The sequence below is a fragment of the Mesoplodon densirostris genome (assembly GCF_025265405.1).
Source record: "Mesoplodon densirostris isolate mMesDen1 chromosome Y unlocalized genomic scaffold, mMesDen1 primary haplotype SUPER_Y_unloc_1, whole genome shotgun sequence".
Taxonomy (NCBI): Eukaryota; Metazoa; Chordata; class Mammalia; order Artiodactyla; family Ziphiidae; genus Mesoplodon; species Mesoplodon densirostris.
Genome location: NW_026778236.1, coordinates 3,550,798 through 3,578,259, shown reverse-complemented (window position 1 = coordinate 3,578,259; position 27,462 = coordinate 3,550,798). Strand labels below are relative to the sequence as shown.

The 27,462-nt window shown below is 37.2% G+C and overlaps 1 protein-coding gene across 4 annotated transcripts; it reads right to left on the bottom strand.

Moving 5' to 3' along the window:
* Nucleotides 1–536: 536 nt before the first annotated feature.
* LOC132482945 (eukaryotic translation initiation factor 1A, X-chromosomal-like) lies at nucleotides 537–27,462 on the bottom strand. 4 transcript variants are annotated; one of them, XM_060088204.1, is made up of 7 exons: nucleotides 27,237–27,462; nucleotides 22,596–22,679; nucleotides 20,432–20,535; nucleotides 19,111–19,161; nucleotides 7,098–7,179; nucleotides 5,782–5,873; nucleotides 3,514–3,626 (listed from the first exon to the last, which is right to left on the bottom strand). In XM_060088204.1, the coding sequence occupies exons 1-7, from the start codon at nucleotides 27,250–27,252 to the stop codon at nucleotides 3,621–3,623; spliced, it is 435 nt and encodes a 144-aa protein (XP_059944187.1). In that variant the 5' UTR covers nucleotides 27,253–27,462; the 3' UTR covers nucleotides 3,514–3,620. The 4 variants fall into 4 exon arrangements, with proteins under 4 accessions (XP_059944185.1, XP_059944184.1, XP_059944187.1 ...); XM_060088203.1 differs by lacking the exon at nucleotides 27,237–27,462 and adding an exon at nucleotides 26,713–27,196; XM_060088202.1 differs by lacking the exon at nucleotides 7,098–7,179 and having other exon boundaries at nucleotides 537–3,626.

Below are 27,462 nucleotides of genomic sequence, written 5' to 3'. Positions count from 1 at the left end.
GGCAGTATTATTCACAACAGCTAAAATGTGGACATAAGCTAGCACTCTTTGATGGATGAACGGATAAGTAAAATGTGACGTTTACATAGAATGGAATATTATAGACCCTTAAAAAGAAATTCTGACATATACTATTACATGGATTAAACTTGGTATCATTTTACCTGCATGACGCATTTGGAGTATACAGAATCACAGATAGAACTCTAATGGTGGGTGCTAGGGGGTTGGGCTGGGAGGGGAGAATGGTATTACTGTTTGATGAGTACAGAGTTTCAGTTTTACAAGATGGAAAGTGTTAAGGGCATGGATGGTGGTGATAGCTGCTCAACAATGTGGATATATTTGATACCACTGGACTGTATATTTTTAAATGGTGATGATGGTAAAATTTTATGTGCATTTTACCACAATAATAAAAAAGGAAAAAAAATTTCTTTCATTTTGTTATTTTATGTCAACCAAAACCTAATGCTGAATGTGATTAAAACCTGTATAAAATACAAATAGAAGTATCAACAATAAATGTGTTTTATTCAAAATGTGTGTTTACTCATTTGTGAATACTGACAGCATATACCTAATGAAGGAACACTTTCTCAACATAGCAAGGATTAAGTTAAACCTATCACAAGTTTTGTAAGCACGTATAATTTTAATTATGATACCAAGATATGGCAAGAAAATCAATGGTCATTCCTTAATAAAATACAAGACTGTCCACAATGCATAGTTTATAGGCTACTTAAGGCTCAAAGCAACGATAGCCAACTAATTAAATGTTGCCAGCCTTCTTACACAAAAGCTTATGCATTTATTAACCACCTTAATAACGCAACATATTTATACTGTATATACATATGTCCTATAAGGAGGATAAACAGTGCCTGAAAATGCAACCCTACCAAATTTACTATAGAAAAAGTTAATCAGTACCAAATCACTATAGTCTGCTGTTCCTTAGTATCTCCTGAAGATTCCAGGACCCCCCAGTTGTCAGAATCTAAGAACACAAAATCCCTTACATAAAGTGGCATAGAATCTCTAGATTACTTACAATACCTAATACAATGTAAATACTGTGCAGTTGTAAACAGAATAGTAATAGTGTATATACAGTTGCCATTGTGTGGCAAATTCAAGCTTTGCTTTTTGGAACTTTCTGTAATTCTTATTTTAATATTTTAGATCCACAGTTCAATTCATGGATGCAGAACCCGTGAATATGGAGGACTGACTATAAAGGTTACTTTTCTTGGCTTTCAAACATTTTGATCTCCTTTCTAGACACAGTTTATGTGATTCTATTGTGGTTATCAAAGAATGTAAAAAGTTTCTTTTTCTTCCTTTCATTCGTTATTTGAAATATTATCAAAACAACAAATCTATAAAATTTCTAATGACGTGTATCAAAATAATTCTTCCATGGGAAACTGCACATAAGCTACATCTTCGATCCAACTCAAGATGAAACACTATGCTGCAATGGTACTAAGTAGCAAGAAAAAAGTATGTTACCAGTATCTTACTTCATTCAGACTGTTATAACAAAATAGTACAGATTGGGTAGCTTATAAACAACAGAAATTTCTCACAATTCTGGACATTGGAAGTCTAAGATCAGGGTGCTGGTATGGTTAGAGTTCTGGTGAAGGTTCTCCTTTGATCTGCACACTGCTGAGTTCTTGCTCTGTCTTCTCATGGCAGAAGAACCCTAGGAGGTTCCCTTCATAAGAGCAGTGACCACATTCACAAGAGTTCCTCCTTGGTGCCCGATGACCTCCTAAAGGCCCCACTTGACAATACCATCGTCTTTAGGGGTTGGGATTTCAATATACACATTTTCAAAGGACATAGTCAGACCACAACAACTAGCAAACACAAACTGGGAGTAGAGTAAATCTTGGGACAAACCATATTTATTTGAGGGAGTCAACAGAAAAGATTTTTAAGTAGGGTCTCTACCTATGGTGAACTGTATCACATATGCAGATTCTGATATTTTTGGCCAAATGTTGAAGATACGTAAACTTAATATACCTTTATGTACAAAAGACCAGTTGACTGCCCATGAAGACAACCACTAAGTCACCTTCTCAAGCTTGTTTCTTAAGATTATTAAAAACTAGTCCTTAGTCTCAAACACATTCATCACCTAGGTAAGTGTTCAGGAACTCACAGATTAAGAACCACAAACCACATCTGTGAAACTTCTCTTCTTCTTAGATTTAATTATGTACATATTCTGGCCTCAGGTTTTGAACCTAGGGAAGTAAAATTAGAGCAAAGTGAGATGAAACTGTATGAAGGTTTATCCCCCTTAGTTACATTTATATTACTGAAACCAGGTAAAGGTGTATTCCCTGTATATTAATTTTCACTGCTGAAAAATTCTCAGACAAAATACAATGTTTCACAAATTACCTGATGAATCTTTTCTTACTAAAGTTGTATAAAATTTATGAGGCTGTTTAACTAGCCTTGCCCTTAATTTCATCTTACTATAGCTGATAACTTCCAAACAAAACGTTAAAAAAAGGTGATGATCTAAACTCCTAGTAAAATATAAACACAAAAAAATTGGAACGCACATAAAAATACACCAGTAACACAAAGTAAGGCCGAAATATACTCAATGAAACATCTTATTGTATTTCGTAGCTGTGGTTCCTTCCTTTCCCTTATCTCAGCTAAAGGATAGTTTAAGAAAGACTTATAGCATTTTTTATGAAATTAGATTTTCATTTATACATTGTAATTTAATTTTTCATAAAACTCAAAACTATGGGTTACAATGTATGACTTTTGACAATGAAAAACATATACCATCTACTTTGTAAGGTAAAGAATAATCTACTTATTTTACCCTTAAAAGTTGTCTTACTTGAGTAAAAACACTGTCAACAAATACATCAAAACTTTCAACGTTAAGAAAATTGAGTATTACCTAGAATAGAATTTTTTCAACTACTTATCTTACAAATTCAAAATTACTACTCAAACCTGTATTCTAAAAACTGCATTTTGGAAATGCTTTTATTATGATGGTGGCAAGATAAAATGATGAAAAGAATATACGAGTTACCAAAATTAGTATATAAAAATACAAATGGCTACATATATATGAAAATAGCCCCTTTTCTTGACTTCAAATGCAGATTTCTGCTTTCCTTAAATTTTATCAAAAATCTTAGGAGACCACCTAGGTAACTGGAACATACAGAAAGACTCTGTAAACACACTAGTTGGAACTAGGGCTTATCACAATCTATGATGATAAGGCAATTTATTCAAAACATCCATTAACTGGAAGTAAAGTAATCACAGTGGGGAAGGCATCTCTTTTCTTCTTTCTTTCTTCCCACTGTTTTAATAGCAGATATTGTGATCTTCTACCTCTAAGTTCCATCACATTAAAAGAACAAAGTGTTAACATTTTACTTAATTCAGCTTCATCAGTTTATACAAATATAATACTGTAAAACAATGAAAACAAATCAGTGTGCCTTAAACTACATTCATGTAGTTTATTCATGTAGCTGAATGAAGTTTTATTCTTCTTAACAGGTGATGACCAAAATTCAAACTGTAGAACAGTCCTCAGAAACTTTGAGTTCAATTTAGATCTGTTAAGTGAAAAGAACATCAGATCAATAGAAAAAATAATTCTTATAATACTGCATATAGGACCCCCTTAGACTATCTGGAAAATAGTTCCTTGAACAAAAATTCTGTATACCAACCAGATTTTTTCTCAATTCCTGTCTGTTGTCAGTAAATCTCTATGAGAACATTAGATGTTATGCAGCCTATTCTTGATAAAGTTTAGCGTCTCATTCTTTCCTTTCATGCTAGTGACCAGAGATTTTTTATTTTGGAACTGGGAACAGACATGGGGAAGTATAATTCCCTTAAGAATGACAGAAGTGTGGTACTAAACCAAATTCTTCTCTGAGTCAACTTAATCATAGGAGTGAAACACGTAAATCACCTGGCAAAATGACTCTGGAAAAAGTAGGACTGAGAGGTAATAAACATAAACCTAACCAAAATACTCAAAATAACACAAATTCTTTTAATCACCATTGTCATTAGTTTCTTTCCCAACAAGGCTGCTTAGGCACAGTACCAAAGAAAATGCTGGCATAGATCCAGAAAGGTGTTTTCTTTTTCTTCTGAGGGAAGACTTAATTCTGTGGCTGGGTATTCAAGCATTCATTCTGGTTATATTCCTAGCCTTCAACCCCGGCTCAGCTGTCAAAACGTTCAAGTCTCTGTTAATATACTACATAACTGTTGCATTTTACATTTTTGCCACAGAAAATAATTGTTAGTTCTACTGTCTAAGTATTAATTGAGCTACAAGAACTCTCTGGCAAAACTGAACAAAATGTTAGTTAAATAGAGAGAACAGCATTTCTAAGAAATCTGTTGTCAGCATTAAAGACCACCTATCCTACAAAGATGTCATTAAACAGAATTTGTTCAATTACTGGATTTTTTCTTCTTATATGATCAGTTTATAGAATTTCCGATTTGTAACTCTGATTCATAAAACTGGGACTTCATTTTTCGAAAACACAGCTAACTGATTTTTTTCAGCCACAATTTAGCAGACTTGAGATGCTCATTTTAGCATTTACATAATTTATAATCACAAACGTATAATAGACAATGACAAAAGCAGCATATAAATAATGCAAACTGAAATAGTTACATCAAACTTTTGGACCTTCTGATAGCAAAAGTGTAACAGAAAAAGTAAAAATATATTTTAAAACATTAGAACAATATTTTTCTAATCCTTTTTCATTTTCTATTTCTGGGTGACTGTTCACTTCAATTTAAAATTCTATAAATTTCTCTGAGTGTCTGAAAATGCTCTTAATAAAGATGTTGGTGATTGAAAGATTGTGAATCTTTTCTTCTTGGAAAGCTTGGTTAATTGGGCTGCACAATCTTTGTCAGGAACAAATACTCTAGGTATTCTAAAATTCCACCTTCGTATCCAATAAAACACTAATTAATATTTGTGGACTTTTTATCTCTAAACTACACTGTTAATACAGAGGTCCAAAAAAAAAAGCCTAATAAGCTTGACTGGAGGTAAGCTTGATGGTGGTAAGCCATACCACCATCCCAATTACTTAACATGCAATTTCAAGAAAATCAGGATGAATTTAACATAAATATAGTAAGAGGAGAACAATTAGGCATTTAACACTCTTATTCTCACTGTTTTATTACGAAGAAAAACAACCTTTTTCCACAAACTCCAAACCAAGAGTTTGGCCAACAGTGATATATGACAAATAAAATAATGTAACCCCTAAATACACAGGCAACACACCTCCGTTTTAAGGCTTTGGAGAATATTGCAATTTCAATGCTTCAGCAAGTTGGCTTAAACATGATTTTCTTCTTTTAACATACAAACATTTTATTTGGAAGATGGCATATTTTTTAAGCTGTCTGCTAAACTTCTTAATAGCTATCACTGTAGACATTCTTACCTAGTAAGTTATCACTATGGAGTACCCACTGTCAAAGCTAACTGATCTTTACAAAGAAAGAAGGGTTTCAAGAATTACAAGGTTTCTCAAAGTTTAAAAAGTCTGAATAGAGAGTTTCTGAATACAAATGAATATTCAAATTTATGGATAAGTCTCAAAATATATTCAATTTAAGTGTTCAACATTCTTAGATTAAAAGGAAAGGAAAGATCTGATTACCTTCATAAACAAAACTATCAGAAAGCCACAAGGTTCATCCACTACTTACATCATCAATGTCTTCATCATCATCTCCAATGTCATCAAACTGGATTTCGTCATCATCGCCAGCACCAAAGGTATCTGTTTCATTAATTTTTGCTAAAAACACAGTAACAATATACTCATATATATAAAAATCAAGATGTTACTAGGTGGATTGCCTACTAAAATAAATAATACTGAAACAATAAAGAATACTAAAACACTGAACTATACAAGAAGACTCTTGTAAGTAGTCTTCAACTCAACCATTTCATTCCAAGAAAAATCTTCCTAATCTTCCTACAAACAACTCATCACACAAAGCAAATTCACATTGAAACCTCCAGAAGTTCACAGCAAAGTCATTACAATGAAGAGTATATGCACTATAATTTTATTTTGTTCAAAAAAATATAAGTAAGGCAGGCTGGCTCTAATTACACTAAGTAGCTATTATATTTCTGAAGTTTGCTTCAAAAAGGGCCTGTACACATGTTAACAACTTACCCTTGGCACGTATAAACTTCTCCTAAGATAAGAACATCCACTTCACCAAACATTGGATCACTAACCAAATGAGTGTAACCACTGGATAGACTTACCAAATCAGTCAGAAAAACTTTCAAATCATACTTATTCCTAAACAACAAAAGTAACAAAGTATTGATCTGATTCCCAGATATCTTAGTATTTCTTAAAAGGCCAATAATTTCATCAGAATTTTCATGCTTATTCAAAAATTTCATAATTTTATAATAAAATGTGATGGAGTGAAGTAAATCAAATCAAATAGCTTCCAAGTTTAAAATGTGAGCTTATTATATTGTCTCTTTTATGTTATTAGAAATTTACTTTAATCTTTTCAAGTTTACTACAGTAAGAATGCAATGCTTTTGCCTTTAAGAAATAAAAGGAGTATATGTTAAAAACACACACACCCCACAAAACTCTCTGGGATAGTACTATGCTAAGTTAAACTGAACATTGTTTTCTATAAAAATCAATACAAGTACCATAACTGTTGCCCTTATTTAGCTGAAGACAGATCATCTCTTAAGAACTGTTTAAAACACTGTAACTAATATATACTTTTAATAGATATTATATACAAGTCCAGAGTTTCTAAACTTTTACACTACCCACCAAAAGAAAATTTATTAGGAAGAGAATTCAATTTATTACTAAGTTATTAATATTTTGAAGGATATACATACTTAAAGCTAATTTAAGCACATATGCAAAAAACATGTGACAGAATTCTGTCAAAACTGCTTAACCTAAACACTAACAAGCTAATATTACTGTAAGACAGGGAAATATAATAACTTTAGCATTAATTACCATGTTCTGGAAGCTCGCCATAAGCCTTCAGACTTCTAGCTTCATCTGCATTGTACTTTAAAATTACATCAGCTTTGTTATCCTTGGAGAATAACAAGTAACCAACAAAACCGGTTATGCCAAAATATCGTCAGTTGTCTCATAAATTACTTTCTAATTAAACACACTAAGAGAAAGCTCACTGTTCTGTTACAAATACTGTTTTTCTTCACCTTCCCTCTATCTTCTTAAAAAAAAAAACCCTCCTCAAGAAATTTGCATGCAAATAATGAATAGCCTAGAAAAATTACTTATAGAATTCACTTTAATAAAATAAAGAGAAAAAAGGGGGGCGGGGAGGAAAGAAAAAGTAGAAAAAGATGCAATGTGGTCCTTGGCCACACTAGAATTCAAACTGCAAGTGGTATTATTACCCAAGAAAATTAATAAGCCTTTCTATAAACAGTGGTTCTTAGGGTAGCTTACCTATTAGAATTGTTTGTGGAACTTTAAAAAGATAACCCTACCTCCTGAAAATTGACAGACCTGAGGTCAAGTCCAAAAATCTGTATTTACAAAGCTCTTTTGGGTGTTTCTGATGCAAATATCCCTGAGAACTACTGACCTAAAATGTTCACATTTCTCCATTTTAAAGAATCTGAGTCATTTACAGAAGAAAAAATGAGTTTGAATGCTGATAATTAACCTAGAAAAGACCTAAAGAAAGGCAACTGAAATCATCACAGTGATGAAACTGCAATGTAATATAAACCAACACTTCTAAAAGTGTAATGTGGGCCCCGGAGGAAGATGGCGGAAGAGTAAGACGCGGAGATCACCTTCCTCCCCACAGATACATCAGAAATTCATCTACACGTGGAACAACTCCTACAGAACACCTACTGAACGCTGACAGAAGACCTCAGACCCCCCAAAAGGCAAGAAACTCCCGACACACCTGGGTAGGGCAAAAGAAAAAAGAATAAACAGAGACAAAAGGATAGGGACGGGACCTGCACCAGTGGGAGGGAGCCGTGAAGGAGGAAAGGTTTCCACACACTACAAGCCCCTTCGCGGGCGGAGACTGCAGGTGGCGGAGGGGGAAAGATTCGGAGTAGCGGAGGAGAGCACAGCAACAGGGGTGCGGAGGGCAAAGCGGAGAGATTCCGGCACAGAGGATCGGTGCCCTCAGGCACACACCAGCCCGAGAGGCTTGTCTGCTCGGCCGCCGGGGTGGGCGGGGCTGGGAGCTGAGGCTCGGGTATCGGCTTTCAGTCGGAGCGCAGGGAGAGGACTGGGGCTGGAGGCAGGAAGAGGGCCTGAAGGGGTTAGTGCACCACGGCTAGCCCGGAGGGAGTCCAGGGAAAGGGTCTGGAGCTGCCGAAGAGGCAAGAGACTTTTTCCCCTTTTGTTTCCTGGTGCGCGAGGAGAGGGCATTAAGAGGCCTGCTTGGGGAAGCGCCGGAGAAGGGCGCGAGCCGCGGCTAAAGGCGCGGACCCCGGAGACGGGCGTGGGACGCTGGGGCTGCCGCTGCCGCCGCCGCGGGGCCTGTGTGCGAGCGCGGGTCACTGTCCGCCACGCCTTCCAGGGGGCCTGTGCACCCCGCCACTGCCGGGGTCCCGAGACCCGGGGACGGCTTTCCCGGGAAAGCGCACGGAGCGCCTCGGTCTGGTGCAACGTCACGCCGGCCTCTGCCGCCCCACACTGCGCGCCCCTCCCTCCCCTCTGCCTGAGTGAGCCAGAGCCCCCGAATCAGCGGCTCCTCTAAACCCGTCCTGTCTGAGCGAAGAACGGACGCCCTCCGGCGACCTACACGCAGAGGCGGGGCCAGGTCCAAGGCTGAGACCCGGGAGCTGTGAGAGCAGAGAAGAGACAGGGAAATCTCTCTGTGCAGCCTCGGAGGCAGCGGATAAAGGAGGCAGCGGATTAAAGCTCCACGGTCCACTTGATGTGCCCTACGTCTGTGGAGTGCATGAATGGACAGCGAATCATCCCAAATTGAGGAAGTGGACTTTGAGGACAAGATTTAAGACTGTCCTCCCTTTTCCTCTTTTTACAACGAATTATCCCAAATTAAGGAGGTGGACTTAGAGAGCAAGATTTCAGACTTCTCGCCCTTTTCCTCTTTTTACAACGAATTATCCCAAATTGAGGAGGTGGACTTGGAGAGCAAGATTTTTGATTTTTCCCCCTGCTCTCTTTTTGTGAATGTGTATGTGTATGCTTCTGTGTAAGATTCTCTCTGTATAGCTTTGCTTCCACCATAGGTCCCAGGGTTCTATCTGTCCGTTTTTTTTTTCAATAATTACTTTTTAATTTTAATAACGCTACTATATTTTATACTTTATTCTATTTTACTTTACCTGCTCTTTCTTTTTTTCCTACCTTCCCTTCCTCCCTCCCTCCCTCTGCCCCTCCTTTCCTTCTTTCTCCTTCTTTCCTTCCTCCCTCCCTCCCTTCTTCCTTTCACTCCTTTTTCTTTCCTTCCTCCCTCCCTCTCTCCCTCCCTCCTGTCTTTCTTTTCTTCCTCCCTCGCTCCCACCCTTCTTCCTTTCACTTTTCCTTTCCTTCCTCCCTCCCTCCCTCCTGTCTTTCTTTCTTTCTTTCCTTCCTCCCTCCCTCCTCCCTTCTTCCATTCATTCTTCCTTTTTCTTTCATTCCTCCCTCCCTCCTTTCTTTCTTCCTTCCTTCCTTTCTTTCCTTCTTCCTTTCTTTCACTCTCTCTTTCTTTCTTCTACTAATTCTTTCTTTCTACTTTTTCTCCCTTTTATTCTGAGCTGGGTAGATGAAAGGCTCTTGGGGCTGCAGCCAGGAGTCAGTGCTGTACCTCTGAAGTGGGAGAGCCAACTTCAGGACACGGGTCCACAACAGACCTCCCAGCTCCACATAATATCAAGCAGCGAAAATCTCCCAGAGATCTCCATCTCAACACCAGCACCCAGCTTCACTCAACGACCAGCAAACTACAGTGCTGGTCACCCTATGCAAAGCAACTAGCAAGGCAGGAACACAACCCCACCCATTAGCAGAGAGGCTGCCTAAAAGCATAATAAGGCCACAGTCACCCCAAAACACACCACCAGACGTGGACCTATCCACCAGAAAGACAAGATCGAGCCTCAACCACCAGAACACAGGAACTAGCCCCCCCCACCAGGAAGCCTACACAACCTACAGAAACAACCTTAGCCACTGGGGACAGACACCAAAAACAACAGGAACTATGAATCTGCAGCCTGCAAAAAGGAGACCCCAAACACAGGAATATAAGCAAAATGAGAAGACAGAAAAACACACAGCAGGTGAAGGAGCAAGATAAAAACCTACCAGACCTAACAAATGAAGAGGTAAGAGGCAGTCTACCTGAAAAAGAATTCAGAATAATGATAGTAAAGATGATCCAAGATTCTATTTCCAAGATCCAAACTCTTGGAAATAGAATAGACAAAATGCAAGAAACAGTTAACAAGGACCTAGAAGAACTAAAGATGAATCAAGCATCGATTAAAAACACAATAAATGAAATGAAAAATACTCTAGATGGGATCAATAGCAGAATAACTGAGGCAGAAGAACGGATAAGTGAGGTGGAAGATAAAATAGTGGAAATAACTGATGCAGAGCAAAATAAAGAAAATAGAATGAAAAGAACAGAGGACAGTCTCAGAGACCTCTGGGACAACATTAAACACACCAACATTCGAATTATAGGGGTTCCAGAAAAAGAAGAGAAAAAGAAAGGGACTGAGAATATATTTGAAGAGATTATAGTTGAAAACTGCACTAATATGGGAAAGGAAATAGTTCATCAAGTACAGGAGGCACATTGAGTCTCTTACAGAATAAATCCAAGGAGAAATATGCCAAGACACATATTAATCAAACTGTCAAAAATTAAACACAAAGAAATCATATTAAAAGCAGCAAGGGAAAAACAACAAGTAACACACAAGGGAATCCCCATCAGGTTAACAGCTGATCTCTCAGCAGAAACTCTACAAGCCAGAAGGGAGTGGCAGGACATAATTAAAGGGATGAAGGAGAGAAACCAAGATTACTCTACCCAGCAAGGATCTCATTCGGATTTGATGGAGAAATTAAAACCTTTACAGACAAGCAAAAGCTGAGAGAGTTCAGCACCACCAAACCAGCTTTACAACAAATGCTAAAGGAACTTCTCTAGGCAAGAAACACAACAGAAGGAATATACCTACAATAACGAACCCAAAACAATTAAGGAAATGGGAATAGGAACATACATATCAATAATTACCTTAAATGTAAATGGACTAAATGCTCCCACCAAAAGACACAGAGTGGCTGAATGGATACAAAAACAAGACCCATATATATGCTGTCTACAAGAGACCCACCTCAGACCCAGAGACACAAACAGATTGAAAGTAAGGGGATGGAAAAATATATTCCATGCAAATGGAAATCAAAAGAAAGCTGGGAGTAGCAATTCTTGTTTCAGACAAAATAGACTTTAAAATAAAGACTATTAGAAGAGACAAAGAAGGACACTACATAATGATCAAGGGACCGATCCAAGAAGAAGATATAACAATTGTAAATATTGATGCATCCAACATAGGAGCACCTCAATACAAAAGGCAAATACTAACAGCCATAAAAGGGGAAGTCGACAGTAACACAATCATAGTAGGGGACTTTAACACCCCACTTTCACCAATGGACAGATCATCCAAAATGAAAATAAATAAGGAAACACAAGCTTTAAATGATACATTAAACAAGATGGACTTAATTGATATTTATAGGACATTCCATCCAAAAACAACAGAATACACATTTTTCTCAAGTGCTCATGGAACATTCTCCAGGATAGATCATATCTTGGGTCACAAATCAAGCCTTGGTAAATTTAAGAAAATTGATATTGTATCAAGTATCTTTTCCAACCACAATGCTATGAGACTAGACATCAATTACAGGAAAAGATCTGTAAAAATACAAACACATGGAGGCTAAACAATGCACTACTCAATAACGAAGTGATCACTGAAGAAAAGAGGAAATTTAAAAAATACCTAGAAACAAATGACAATGGAGACACGACGACCCAAAACCCATGGGACGCAGCAAAAGCATTTCTAAGGGGGAAGTTTATAGCAATACAATCCCACCTTAACAAACAGGAAACATCTCGAGCAAACAACCTGACCCTGCACCTAAAGCAATTAGAGAAAGAAGAACAAAAAACCCCCAAAGCTAGCAGAAGGAAATAAATCATAAAGATCAGATCAGAAATAAATGAAAAAGAAATGAAGGAAACGATAGCAAAGATCAATAAAACTAAAAGCTGGTTCTTTGAGAAGATATACAAAATTGATAAACCATTTATTAGCCAGACTCATCAAGAAAAAAAGGGAGAAGACTCAAATCATAGAATTAGAAATGAAAAAGGAGAAGTAACCACTGTCACTGCAGAAATACAAAAGATCATGAGAGATTACTACAAGAAACTCTATGCCAATAAAATGGACAACCTGGAAGAAATGGACAAATTCTTAGAAATGCACAACCTGCCAAGACTGACTCAGGAAGAAATAGAAAATATGAATAGACCAATCACAAGCACTGAAATTGAAACTGTGATTAAAAATCTTCGAACAAACAAAAGCCCAGGACCAGATGGCTTCACAGGCAAATTCTGTCAAACATTTAGAGAAGAGCTAACACCTATCCTTCTCAAACTCTTCCAAACAATTTCAGAGGAAGGAACACTCCCAAAGTCATTCTACGAGGCCACCATCACCTTGATACCAAAACCAGGCAAGGATGTCACAAAGAAAGAAAACTACAGGCCAATATCACTGATGAACATAGATGCAAAAATCCTCAACAAAATACTAGCAAACAGAATCCAACAGCACATTAAAAGGATCATACACCATGATCACGTGGGGTTTCTTCCAGGAATGCAAGGATTCTTCAATATACGCAAATCAATCAATGTGATACACCATATTAACAAGTTGAAGGAGAAAAACCATATGATCATCTCAATAGATGCAGAGAAAGCTTTTGACAAAATTCAACACCCATTTATGATAAAAACCCTGCAGAAAGTAGGCATAGAGGGAACTTTCCTCAACATAATAAAGGCCATATAGGACAAACCCACAGCCAACATTGTCCTCAATGGTGAAAAACTGAAACCATTTTCACTAAGATCAGGAACAAGACAAGGCTGCCCACTCTCACCACTCTTAGTCAACTTAGTTTAGGAAGTTTTAGCCACAGCAATCAGAGAAGAAAAGGAAATAAAAGGAATCCAAACTGGAAAAGAAGAAGTAAAGCTGTCACTGTTTGCAGATGACATGATACTATACATAGAGAATCCTAAAGATGCTACCAGAAAACTACTAGAGGTAATCCATGAATTTGGTAAAGTAGCAGGATACAAAATTAATGCACAGAAATCTCTGACATTCCTGTACACTAATGATGAAAAATCTGAAAATGAAATCAAGAAAACACTCCCATTTACCATTGCAACAAAAAGAATAAAATATCTAGGAATAAACCTACCTAAGGAGCCAAAGGACCTGTATACAGAAAATTATAAGACACTGATGAAAGAAATTAAAGATGATACAAATAGATGGAGAGCTATACCATGCTCCTGGATTGGAAGAATCAATATTGTGAAAATGACTCTACTACCCAAAGCAATCTACAGATTCAATGCAATCCCTATCAAACTACCACTGGCAATTTTCACAGAACTAGAACCAAATATTTCAAAATTTGTTTGGAAAAACAAAAGACCGCGAATAGCCAAAGCAATCTTGAGAACGAAAAACGGAGCTGGAGGAATCAGGCTCCCTGACTTCAGACTATACTACAAAGCTACAGTAATCAAGACAGTGTGGTACTGGCACAAAAACAGAAAGATCAATGGAACAGGATAGAAAGCCCAGAGATAAACCCACTCACATATGGTCAACTTATCTTTGATAAAGGAGGCAGGAATGTACAGTGGAGAAAGGACAGCCTCTTCAGTAAGTGGTGCTGGGAAAACTGGACAGGGACATGTAAAAGTATGAGATTAGATCATTCCCTAACACCATACACAAAAATAAGCTCACAATGGATTAAAGACCTAAATGTAAGGCCAGAAACTATCAAACTCTTAGAGGAAAACATAGGCAGAACACTCTATGACATAAATCACAGCACGATCCTTTTGGACCCACCTCCTAGAGAAATGGAAACAAAAACAAAGATAAACAAATGGGACCTAATGAAACTTCAAAGCTTTTGCACAGCAAAGGAAACCATAAAGAAGAGCAAAAGACAACCCTCAGAATGGGAGAAAATATTTGCAAATGAAACAACTGACAAAGGATTAATCTCCAAAATTTATAAACAGCTCATGCAGCTCAATAGCAAAAAAACAAACAACCCAATCCAAAAATGGGCAGAGGACTTAAATAGGCATTTCTCCAAAGATATACAGACTGCCAACAAACACATGAAAGAATGCTCAACATCATTAATCATTAGAGAAATGCAAGTCAAAAGTACAATGAGATATCATCTCACACCAGTCAGAATGGCCATCATCAAGAAATCTAAAAACAATAAATTCTGGAGAGGGTGTGGAGAAAAGGGAACACTCTTGCACTGCTGGTGGGAATGTGAATTGGTACAGCCACTATGGAGAACAGTATGGAGGTTCCTTAAAAAACTAAAACTAGAACTACCATAGGACCCAGCAATCCCACTACTAGGCATATACCCTGAGAAAACCATAATTCAAAAAGAGACATGTACCAAAATGTTCATTGCAGCTCTATTCACAATAGGCTGGAGCTGGAAACAACCTAAGTGTCCATCATCGGATGAATGGATAAAGAAGATGTGGCACATACATACAATGGAATATTACTCAGCCATAAAAAGAAACAAAACTGAGCTATTTGTAATGAGGTGGATAGACCTAGAGTCTGTCATACACAGTGAAGTAAGTCAGAAAGAGAAAGACAAATACCGTATGCTAACATATATATGGAATTTAAAAAAATGTCACAAAGAACCTAGGGGTAAGAGAGGAATAAAGACACAGACCTACTTGAGAATGGACTTGAGGATATGCGGAGGGGGAAGGGTAAGCTGTGACAAAGCGAAAGTGAGGCATGGACATATATACACTACCAAACGTAAGGTAGATAGATATGGTGGGAGGCAGCCGCAGAGCACAGGGAGATCAGCTCGGTTCTTTGTGACCGCCTGGAGGGGTGGGATGGGGAGGGTGGGAGGGAGGCAGATGCATGAGGGAAGGGATGTGGGAACAGATGTATATGTACGACTGATTCACTTTGTTATAAAGCAGAAACTAATAAAAATAATAATAATAAAAAAATAAAAGTGTAATGTGCACAGAAAACACACAGGGATTGTGTTAAAATTCTGATACTGACTCAGTAGATATGAGATTGGGCTAATAACCTGTTAACTTGCTTCCAGATGGTGGTGATGCTGCTACTATCTTTGGATTCCTTTGAGTAGCAAGGATATGTAATTATTCGCAAAAGATTAAGAATCAGAAGAGCTGTTTGTAGTTACCACATTAATGTTAGAATATTTATCCCTTAAGAATTGTGGTTTCACTGTTCACAAAACAGAGAATTAAACTGGGAATTAATAATTGTTCTCTCCACTTTTGGGGTTTATATAAAGTTAAACCAAGGAAATGGACATGAAAATGGTACATTTTTATGGACAGATTACAAGTTTTTATGATAGAATATTAAAAAAGAAAGGACTATTAATGTATGATCCAGTTCATAAAAATAGATACAAGAAGCAAATTCAGTAAAGTTTCAGGTTATAAAGTCAACATAAAAATCAGTTATGTCTGTATAAACTAACAATGAACTATCTAAAAAAGAAATCAAGAAAAGAATCTCATTTACAATAGCATCAAACACAAATACTCAGAAATAAATTTAACCAAGGTCGTAGAAGATCTATACACTGACAACTATAAGATACCGATGAAAGAAACTGAAGACACAAATAAACGGAAATGTAACCCACGTTCTTGAACTGAAATAATTAATACTAGTAAAGTGTCCATATTACCCAAAGTAATTTACAGATTCAACGTAATTCCTATAAAAATTTCAGTGGCATTTTTTTTCACAGATAAAGTTATATGGAACCATAAACACTCCAAATTGCCAAAGCAGTCTTGAGAAAGTACAAAGCTGGAGGCACGGCACTTCCTGATTTCAAAATACAGTTGTCAAAACAGTAAGGTACTGGCATTAAAACAGTCCTGTTGACTAATGGAAGAGAATTGAGAACCGAGCAATAAAATTTTGCAAAAATGGTCAACTAATTCTTAACAAGGGAACCAAGACAACACAGTGTAGAAAAGGCACTCTTCAATAAATAGGATTGGGAAAACTGAATACTTACATGAAATTGGACCCCTTTCTTACACCAAAAGCTGCCTGAAATTAACCTGAAATAGATCAAAGACTTAAACACAAGATGGGAGGCCATAAAACTACTGAAAGAGAACAGAGAAAAGGTACTTGATGTTTATCTTGGCAACTGTTTCTTGGATATGACACCAAAGGCATAAGCAACAAAAGCAAAAAACCAACAAGTGGAACTGCATCACTCTAAAAAGCTTTTGCACAGCAGAGGAAATCATCAACGAAATTAAAAGACAACCTACTACATACGAGAAAATATTTGCAAATGATATGACCAAAAAGGGATTAATACCCAACATATATAAATCCTGCCATTTGCAACAACATGGATGAACCTGGAGGGCAGTATGCTAAGAGAAATAAGTCAGATAGAGAAAGACAAATACTGTATGATCTCACTCATATGTGGAATCTGGGCTGTGCATAAACTCATCAAGGATCTGGAAAGGTCCTAATCTCCCAGCTCCGAGTGACCCTGAAATTCTGCACGAGCATGAAATTAAGACTAAGAGAGTATTACTGCCTGGCTGAGCATTATGCCGCAACATGCACCGACTCCATATGCAAAAGCTGGGAGGCTTACTGGTTTTAATGAAATCTCACACATGGGCTGTTTGCTAAGATAACCAAGCATTCAGTGACCACACACAAGAAAAAGATACAGACCATACAGAATGTGTTTCAGAAAAATCCCTCAACAAACAACAGCAAGAACAAACCCTGCAAGAAGAAATCTGATTTCCAGTCTTGCCACATTATATTTGCATTTTCTAGTTTTCAACAAAAAAATTATCAGACACACAAAGAAATAGGAAAGGGTGGTCACACACAAGAAGTCATTACTAACTGTTGCTGAGAAAACCCAGAAGTTTTACTTAAAAAAGACTGTACATCAGTTACTATAAGTAGAGTTAAAGAACTAAAAGAAACCATGTCAAAAAAACTTTCTCAGAATATTTCACTAAATAGAATCAAGAGATACGGATTACTTAAAAAAATAAAAATTATGGCGATGAAAAGTATGTTAATTGACCTCAAAATGCGTCTTTCAATCACAAACAGAACAATCAAGTAAAAAATCAACAAGGAAGAAGAAGACCGAAACTTTACAAACCAGTTAGACCCAACAAATATCTATGAAAAACTTGACCTGATAACAGAATAGAGACAGCAATCATTTCACTCACAACGTAATTAAACACAGGTGATGGGTGCGATAGAAATCAGATGGATTTCAGACTCACAATGCATATACAGTCTAAAGGCTGACATCATAGAGGGCAACTATCATGTTCTTTTCTAAGTGTTCATCTCAAATTCATAACATACACTTAAAAAAGTTTGTACTGTAACTACTGAGTGCATGTCTTATCTTTCTACTATACAATTGTAAAAACCCTTTTGGAGATTGGAAGGTTTGACTTATTCAGCTGCATCATCTAGAATAGTGGTTTACCAAACTTGGACTTGAGACCTTTAAACTTTAAAATAAAATAATAATTGGGACCCCGACATTAAAATTATTAAATTTTTGTTTTGACGAGTAAGAACACGAATAAAAATCACCATCATATACCTCCATCATATACTACTGTTCTTATTTCACAAAAGGTAATTAAAAAATATATATTTAACAAGCAAAATGGAGGGGAGTTCCCCGGTGGTGCAGAGGTTAGTACTCAGCACTTTCACTGCAGTAGCATGGGTTCAATCCCTCGTCAGGGAATTAACAGCCTGAAAGCTGCAGCACAGCCAAGAAAAAAAAAGGAAAGGAAAATGGATAATTTAGCTATGTGAAAAACACCATACAAAATGTGCACATCTTCTCATTTCACTACAGAACAGTGAAAAAATCAGCCTGCACCAATAAATATTTCACTGACTGACATTTGGGAACCATAACCCCTGAATACCTAGCACAATGCCTAGAATACAACTGAACATTAAATGAATGAGGACACGGCACTTCCATGGTGGTGCAGTGGCTAAGATTCTGTGCTCCCAATGTAGGTGGCCGGGTTCAACCCCTGGTCAGGGCACTAGATCCCACGTGGCATAACTAAGAGTTTGCGTGCCACAACTAAAAAAGATCTTGCATGCCACAACCGAGATCCCCCACGTGGCAACAAAGATCCCGCCTGCCACAACTAAGACCCGATGCAGCCAAATAAAATATAAATAAATATTTTTAAAATAATAATAAATAATAATAATAATAATAATAATTTAAAAAATAAATGAATGAGGACAGAATGATGGTCTATGGTATTTATCCAAAATTATGAGAGAATATTTACTGCACATGATATTTAAAATAAAAACAGTACTAACCAGTCTTCCCACAAAATATATGTATCATTCATCATTCATGGGAATTATTCCAAACAAGGTATATCCTATAGTCTTGAATACAATTGGACCTTAATAAATTTCGATGACAGAATGGTGAGAAGTCATAATTGGCTAGGACTGCTTAAATATGCTTTTATTGCATCTTCTAAATATTAACGACTTACTAAATACAACGGCACTACAAATTTAAATGTGATTGTTACCTGATAGTCTCGAAGACCAACCAATATAATGTCTGAGGTATTTATCCAAACCTATAAAGAAAATTTACTGTATATTATATTTAAAATAAAAACAAATAATAGAGTGCAATGTTAAACCATTCTTCCCACAAAAAATATGTACTATTCACCCAGTGTGGAAAATGTATTTACTAGGAAATAGGGAAAAACTATAGAATATAGTATACTGTGGGTGTGTGTGTGTACACATGCGTGTGTGAGATAGACTCTAGATATAGTTACAGTACATTAAGAAAAAGCTATAGTATACAGTTTGTGTGAAATTTTCTATTTTAGGATGTTAAAAATACATAATTATTGTATTTCAACCACCTGAGAGTTTAAAAATTACAAAAACATAATTATTTGTCAGGTAAATGAAAGACTTTTAATCACTCCGGAGATATTTAATTATTTAACATATATGAAACATCAGTCACCTACACAAATACAGCCATCCAGTCACTAAGCTACATAAATACAGGACCAAATCCCACCTGGAAAAGAATGACTTAACAGACCAAATATATTTTTTAAATAAAAAAATTAGAGTTGAAGGAACTTTTAAACAATGTGTCAATAAATCCGCCTGAACTACTAAAAACTATGATCTAACATGTTCCAAATTTTCCTAATATCATGTACAGCTGTTTCCCCCAAACCAAAATCTTAACCAAGGAACACATACTATATTTAATTAGCAATTACTTTAGTCTCCTTTAATCTTTAAACAATTCTCCAGCTTTTTTTCTTTCTTTCATGGCATAACATTTTTTTAAGAGTCTACATCATCTGTTTTATAGACTGAATCTGTCTAATTGTTTCCTCAATAGTATACATTTCTGGCATAAATCCAATATAGGTGAAGCAAATAATTCCTTGTAAATATAATCCTCTATTATGAAAGTTATCACTGATCTTCTATAATTTTATGTATTTAGATTGCCATATAAATCACTATTTTTTTTTTTTTTTCTTTTTGCGGTATGCGGGCCTCTCACTGTCGTGGCCTCTCCCGTTGCGGAGCACAGGCTCCGGACGCGCAGGCCCAGCGGCCATGGCTCACGGGCCCAGCCGCTCCGCGGCATATGGGATCCTCCCAGATCGGGGCACGAACCCGTATCCCCTGCATCGGCAGGCGGACTCTCAACCACTGCGCCACCAGGGAGGCCCATAAATCACTATTTTTGAAGTCTTCGGGAACTCACAAAAATGAGTCGCTTGGCCCATATATTATCTAAAGCAGAGACAATTTTTTAAAAGGTAAATTTTGTATTAAAGTAAAATAAATCTCCATACCTACCTTTTTTCTCAATTTTCCTCTTATATGACATAACCTCTTCACACCATCAAAACACATTGCTTCCAATCTTCCATTTCCCAGCATTTTGATTACCTGAGCATATTCTTAGGGAGGAAAAAAAAACAAAAGAAAAAACTGTAAAATACTATTTAATTTTTCTTAAAATGTAACAATTGATAATAAGTTGGTAACTTCACTTTTACTGCTAACTTTGGATCAAACCGTAATTTTTTAAAAAGAAAGAAGGCTTGTTCAGTGAAAATTTTAAAGTATTCTACCATGTGAGAGCTGTCTGAAGGAGACATAATAATCTTATCCAAGAAAATGAGAGCACACTTCATCTGTTGAACCATTTCTATAGCCTCTTCCAGCTATGCTTATATACTTTACCCTCTTATTTTTGGAGCAAATAAAAACCTACAGAAGTCAAGTAATTTATCCAAGATCACCATTTCCATGACAAATTATCTCTGTTATTAGGAATACTTTAATTATCTACTCATTTTGAGCAAATCAGTTCAGGCTTGGTCCTCATGACTGCATGCTCTACCTTTAGACATCAAAGTGGCTCATTCCACATTGCACACTATAATGCTGACTTATGAACCTCTCACATTTGAATAATAGCCAAATCTTGGCCCGCCTACCGCAAAAAAAAAAAAAAAAAAAAGGCCACCTGATTCTACTGCCACTTGAAAACACTGATATAAGCATTAGCCAGTATGGGGCAATCTCTTCTAGATTTAAATGACAAAAGCAGGCATGGGAGTAAGGATAAAGAAACAGGTAATTAATATAAAACCTTCACACTACTTAATTTCTTCCTAAGGGCTAACGTCACAGAGACCCTGGACTATTTATAATTACACTGAGACGTAAATGAGATCTACACTGTGGGGCTGATAAGTTGAGTCCCTTTTACCACAGGCCAATGAACCTAGCTTTACTACTCAGCAGTTCTTCAACATGGGAGAAAATGAGAGAGAAAAGAATTTTAAAATTGGCCCTGAAAACAAACTTTTAATGTAAGGAGACACTATGAAGGCTAAGTAACTGATTATCTTTAGCCAGACAACATGTTTCATATAATTAATAAAGATGCTGATTTTCTAGTGGCTTTCAGTATGGCATGAATAACTACACAGTTTTTTTATGAAGTCCTCGAAATTACTAAAACAAATGTAGAAATGTGAATGTAGATTATACACTGAGTCAGCAATATCCAGTAGAATTTTTCCATTGAGGAATAATTATCTATCTGAATTGAACAATATGTTCATTGATAGCTCAATATTTAATTTCAATTCATTTCAATAGCCACACATGGCTAGTGGCTACGATAAAAAACAGTACTTACTAAATAACAGTAAAATCTTAAGGTTAAATTTCTAGCGACCAGTCTACTGTAGTCATGCTGGAGAAAGCCCTTGTTCTTAGGAGATATATGCTAAGGTATTTAGAGCTAAAGTCTGTAACTGTATATAACTATATCTGCTTATAAGAAAGTTAAAAAAGTTAGTAAACATTTTCATGTACATATACAAAGGGAAACTAAATATACAAAGAAAACTTTTAAAACTAGCAAATCTAGGTAAAGAATAGATGGGAGTTTGGTGTACTCATATTCCAACTTTGCTGTAGGCTTAACTTTTTTTTTAAAAGGAGAAAAGTGCTTCAGTCAATTTATTTTATTCATCTTTAATTTTAGTCTGCACTTACTTAAAAAGTCAGTCAACAATTATCAGTTGTTTTATTAAATTTTATGATCGTGTGCTAGTGGCACTGGAGTAGTGAGGGTCTGATCGTCTTGGGATGTATTTGTCATACTCTACTGAATAATAACATTACCCACTATTACAGCAGAGTAGGAAATTTTCAGTGCTGGCAGCCAGCCTTACTCTGCTCTAAATCCTGAAATTCACTCTCACTTATATCATGCTTTTCCACATAGAACAAAGAAAACTATGTTTACAGAAATGCCACCAATTAATCCTCTATCAGAAATAGTATACAATGGGTTATTCAATAGACAAATTCTGAAGAAGTATGGGGTATTATAAATGAAGAAAAGCAACTCTTCAGGATTGTGACTAAGATCCATTTTAGGTTAAAGACTGAAATCCACATTATCAAATAAAGACATTAATAACTCCAAAATTCTTACCTTGTCCATCTTCTTTAAACACTAACTCTCTTTTTTCAGATTCATTCTCATTCTTACCCCTGCGCCTGTTTTTACCTCCTTTACCTAATTGATTTAAAAAGTGAATAAAAAATTAAGTGTAATTATTTATATATTTTACAAACTAAATTTGAAACAAGCTAAAATAAGACTTTAAACTTTATAAAAACACAGAAGTAAAAAAAATTATCATTTAAAGAGCAGTACAATATTAAGAGAACTCTAAGTAAGATTTTAAAAATTTAACCTAATTTGGTTACCCAATAGTTACAGTTCGTCAAAGGTTTTCTTTTAAAACCCTTACCAGATAAACATATTATCAAGCACATATCTTACTGACATTTAGATTTGGATTTTTCTGATATAAAACTACTTCTTATATGGAAGTATAGAGGACAAAAATCCCATTACCAGGGATAACTATTAACATTTTATCATCCATGCTTTCAAATTAAAATTGTATTCCGTATAGTCTCTTCTAAAATTTATTTTAATCCCACTCAATAATTTGTTTTGCATGACTTTTCATGTCAATTGAACAATAGACTAAGATGAACATTTTAACAGAGTAAACTTAATTCTTTATTTTGGTTACTTCTAATGCTTTACTGTTATTTCATAAGGCTGAGTTGAGGTTATCCTAAAAACAAGCACCACAGGATAAATGTATAGAAGTAGATTTCCAGGATAAAGGTTATTTATCCTCCTCCTTAGATTTCTGATGAAGTATATTCATTTATACTACCATCAGCAAAGAAGGACTATTATCTAGCCCTCTGCTACAACCATACCATGCTAAAGATTTAAAATCATACTTAACTGTACTTTTGAATTTTTGCTTTCACTAAAATTGAATGTGTTTGACTATAACATTAACTTTATTTCCTTGTGAAACTTTCTACTACATAATCAAGGAATTAGGCTACTTCTTCATAGCATTTTATTCCCATTCCAAAACCTATGCAAGAGCACCCATTTCCAATAGATGGGAGAAAGGCTGTGACAGATAGCAATAAGGGAACCATGGCAAGAGTTTAAAACAAAAATCCCAAACAGAATTTAAAATGTGCATCTGGTACTGTAAAAACTTGCATCTATCTTTTTGAATGCACCCTTGACCTCCTTGCGCAGCCTCACACTGCTGTGCTATACTAAAATGTGGATGGTCTTCACAATTCCCTGACTTATCTGGATTCACTCTCCTATACATTAAGGACACATCATTCAAAAGGGAAAAAAGTGTTTATTTCAAGATATAAAACATGCCAGAACTTCAAAATACACTGGAAGCTCCGTTAGGACAAGGGTAATACCTGCTTTGCTTACTTAGTTATATATCACAGTTTGCCAGTTTTTCACATTAACCAAGAGTAGCTCCTATATTATTATTATTATTATTATTATTATTTTTATTTATTTATTTTTTTTTTTGCGGTATGCGGGCCTCTCACTGTTGTGGCCTCCCCCGTTGCGGAGCACAGGCTCCGGACGCGCAGGCTCCGGACGTGCAGGCTCAGCGGCCATGGCTCACGGGCCCAGCCGCTCCGCGGCATATGGGATCCTCCCAGACCGGGGCACGAACCCGTATCCCCTGCATCGGCAGGCGGACTCTCAACCACTTGCGCCACCAGGGAGGCCCTGCTCCTATATTATTAAATGAGTGAAAATTTTAAAATCGTATGTCCTTAGTTCGGCATAATACTTCAATAAAATGTAGATTTCCTGGAAGTATTAAAAAATAAAAAAGAAGAGGGTCCTCCCTAGTGGTGCAGTGGTTAAGAATCCGCCTGCCAGTGCAGGGTTCATGGGTTCAATCCCTGGTCCGGGAAGATCCCAAATGCCACAGAGCAACTAAGCCTGTGTACCACAACTACTCACCCTGTGCTCTAGAGCCTGCGAGTCACAACTACTGAGCCCACATGCCACAACTACTGAAGCCCGTGGTCTCTAGGGATTGCAGGCTGCAACTACTGAGCCTGCATGCTCCAACTACCGAACCCATGCATGTGCCTAGAGCCGATGCTCTGCAACAAGAGAAGCTACCACAGTGAGAAGACTGCGTACCACAATGAAGAGCAGCCCCCACTCACTGCAACTAGGGAGCCCGTGAGCAGCCACGAAGACCCAACGCAGTCAGAAATAAGACATAACAAAATAAATTTTTAAAAAAAGAAGAAGAAAGTGAGGTCTTTATAGGGTAGGAGCATCCTACCCCAAATGTTCTTCTTACGTGGGTCAGAGAATGTGTGTGTGTGTGTGTGTTTTCTGATTTAAGAATGGATTTCTAAGATTTCTAAAGAAACGAAGCCACATGAGTAAAGCAAAAGTTATTCAACATATGGTCCAAAGTAATTTTATATCCTTACTTGGGTAACCTTCACTGACACTACATTCACAGGGCTTTTGAATTTTCAAATGAAGAAAAATATCTATATAGTTTTATTTCTACATTACTAAACTTCACCTCAAAAATTCAGGAGTCCTAACAACAGGTTTCAACTAAGTAACCTAGAAAATAACATATTGGTTTTACATACAGAGATTGAAACATCAATTTCAGGATGATTATCTCCAGAAAGAGAGGAAGAAAGGAGATTTCAGAGAGGTACACAGATGGCTTTAACTGAAGGTATGTTGTAATTCTTAAATTCAGAAGTATAATTTCCAGGAGTTTAGTCTATATTTATTAACCATACCTTAAAAACCCCTTATTTTACTATCAAGTAGTAAAATCCATTTAAAATTGGCTTTTGAAAGAATTGAGAATACAACAATATATTGTATTCAATACAGATACTGACTATTTCAATATCAATACTGATACTGAAAGATAGTACATCTTTCTTTCTAAAACTAAGTTCAGGCAAATTTCACAGATCTCTTCCTTAAATCAGATGTTGTAAATCAACTCTACTCAAATAAAAATTTCTTTAAAAATTCAGGTGTGATTTGGAGATATTCTCTGATGTGATCCTACTTAGGCATCAGTTAGTTAAAAAGTCCTACAGTAGGAGGGAACTTATTATCTAAGTTCCTAAGGATGGAGTGAAGCATAGGAAGACAACATTAACAAAAGTTTATTGGACATACAGTAAGTGCCAAGTTGTAGTAATCCAAGATTCATAAAACAGGTATGATTCCCTTTAGAATATACAATCTAGGGGCCTCCCTGGTGGCGCAGTGGTTGGGAGTCCGCCTGCCGATGCAGGGGATACGGGTTCGTGCCCCGGTCTGGGAGGATCCCATGTGCCGCGGAGCGGCTGGGCCCGTGAGCCATGGCCGCTGGGCCTGCGCGTCCGGAGCCTGTGCTCCGCAGCGGGAGAGGCCACGGCAGTGAGAGGCCCGCATACCGCAAAAAAAGGAAAAAAAAAAAAAGAATATACAATCTAGTGGGGGAGGCTGAAACTTCGTTACTAGAAATATGGGTGGAAACAAGGTGTTTATTGAAATGTACTGTTATTTGTGAGATAATCATGAATTGTATACATAAGGAAAACACTAGTATAAGCCTTATCTAATTTACTGAACATACGGTTAGAAAGTCAACCCTACTGTGTGCACTGAATAATTAGCAGGAAAACACTTGCTAGAAAAAGAATCTGTGAGCTGGTTTGTGGGCCACAGAGAGCAGTGAACTCAACAGGGCAAGCAAAGAACTGTGACCAAGTATCACAAGTCAAAGTAAGTGGTGACAGCTACAAAGAGAAAATGAAGTAGAATCCGTGGAGCAAGAGGTTAAGTAGAAAGGAGACAGCAGTAGATATGGGTGTCAAGAATGAATAATGAAGGGAGATTTCTTGTGGACTGTGAAATGTGGTGCTATGCTGCCCTCTTTGCCCTTATAGTTTCCTAGGAGGCGCTGTAGAGGGATTAAAAATGACACAACTCAGGTCTCTAAAAAGGAGAACTTCTTTAAGGAGTGACGGTCCGAGTGCTCTGCTTTACTTAGGTTAGGACTCCCATTTTGGAAGTTCCAAGCAACGTTATTGTCGAATCTGATAATTCGTGAACGGTTTGCCTCAGAATAAAGAAATATTTACTACCAGTATCTATGTTATGAGAAAAGAAGGCTGAAAACTTTTGTAAATGTATAACATACCTTGTAAACAAGAATGTTCAAGTTTGTAACGGAAGGAGGAAAGTAAACAAGCAGACATGAACCTAAATACGTCACAAGCTTTCGCCTAGTGTTTACACGGAAGCAATGTCTTCACCAACAGTCCACAAAGAGAATACGTACAAAGATTTAATGGTCGCAAAAGCAAGAATCACTGGTTAAAAACTGGTCCTGGTCAGTCCTGGGAACGGCCCAACGCCGGAGAGGCCAGGCGGCCCAGGAGAGGCTCTCCGGGTTCGTGACGCGCCGCTAGTTAGCCTGCCGTGAACCAGGAACAAATTTTACACTCTGCCGTCTACACGCCCTTAGAATAATGGCGTCGGTTGCATAGCAACGTGAGCCAAGTGGGAGCGAGATAGGAGTAGCTTCCCAGCTCCTGTCCGGACAACAGAGTCCCGCTCAGAGACACCAGCCAAGCACAAGAAGGAAGAACTACCACCGCCGCGAGTCACTGCCGACGACACCAAGCCGAGCAGAACCATGGTTCTCGGAACCCAAGGCGTTACCTTTATTCTTGGGCATTGTGGTAACTGCGACCTCAGCGTTTCCCACTGGGTTCCGGTGTCGGTGGCGCTGCCAGGTAATCCTCCGAGGTGCCAAAAAAAAATTAGTAGTTGCAGCGAGCTCCGCGGGCAGCCACCCTTACTGGCAAGCAAAAGGCTGCGCAGGTGGCTTCACGACTTCCCGATCCCCCAAGCTCGAACGCGCCCCCCGCCCCGCCTGCTGCGCAGG

Coding starts and splice junctions, on each gene's coding strand:
- LOC132482945 (XM_060088201.1), bottom strand. CDS start 26,770: ATGTCTGCTTGTTTACTTTCCTCCTTCCGTTACAAACTTGAACATTCT. Junction 19,162..20,431: donor GAGGAAAATTGAGAAAAAAG/GTAGGTATGGAG, acceptor TTTTCTTTATAG/GTTTGGATAAATACCTCAGA. Junction 3,627..5,781: donor ATGATGAAGACATTGATGAT/GTAAGTAGTGGA, acceptor TTCACTTAACAG/ATCTAAATTGAACTCAAAGT.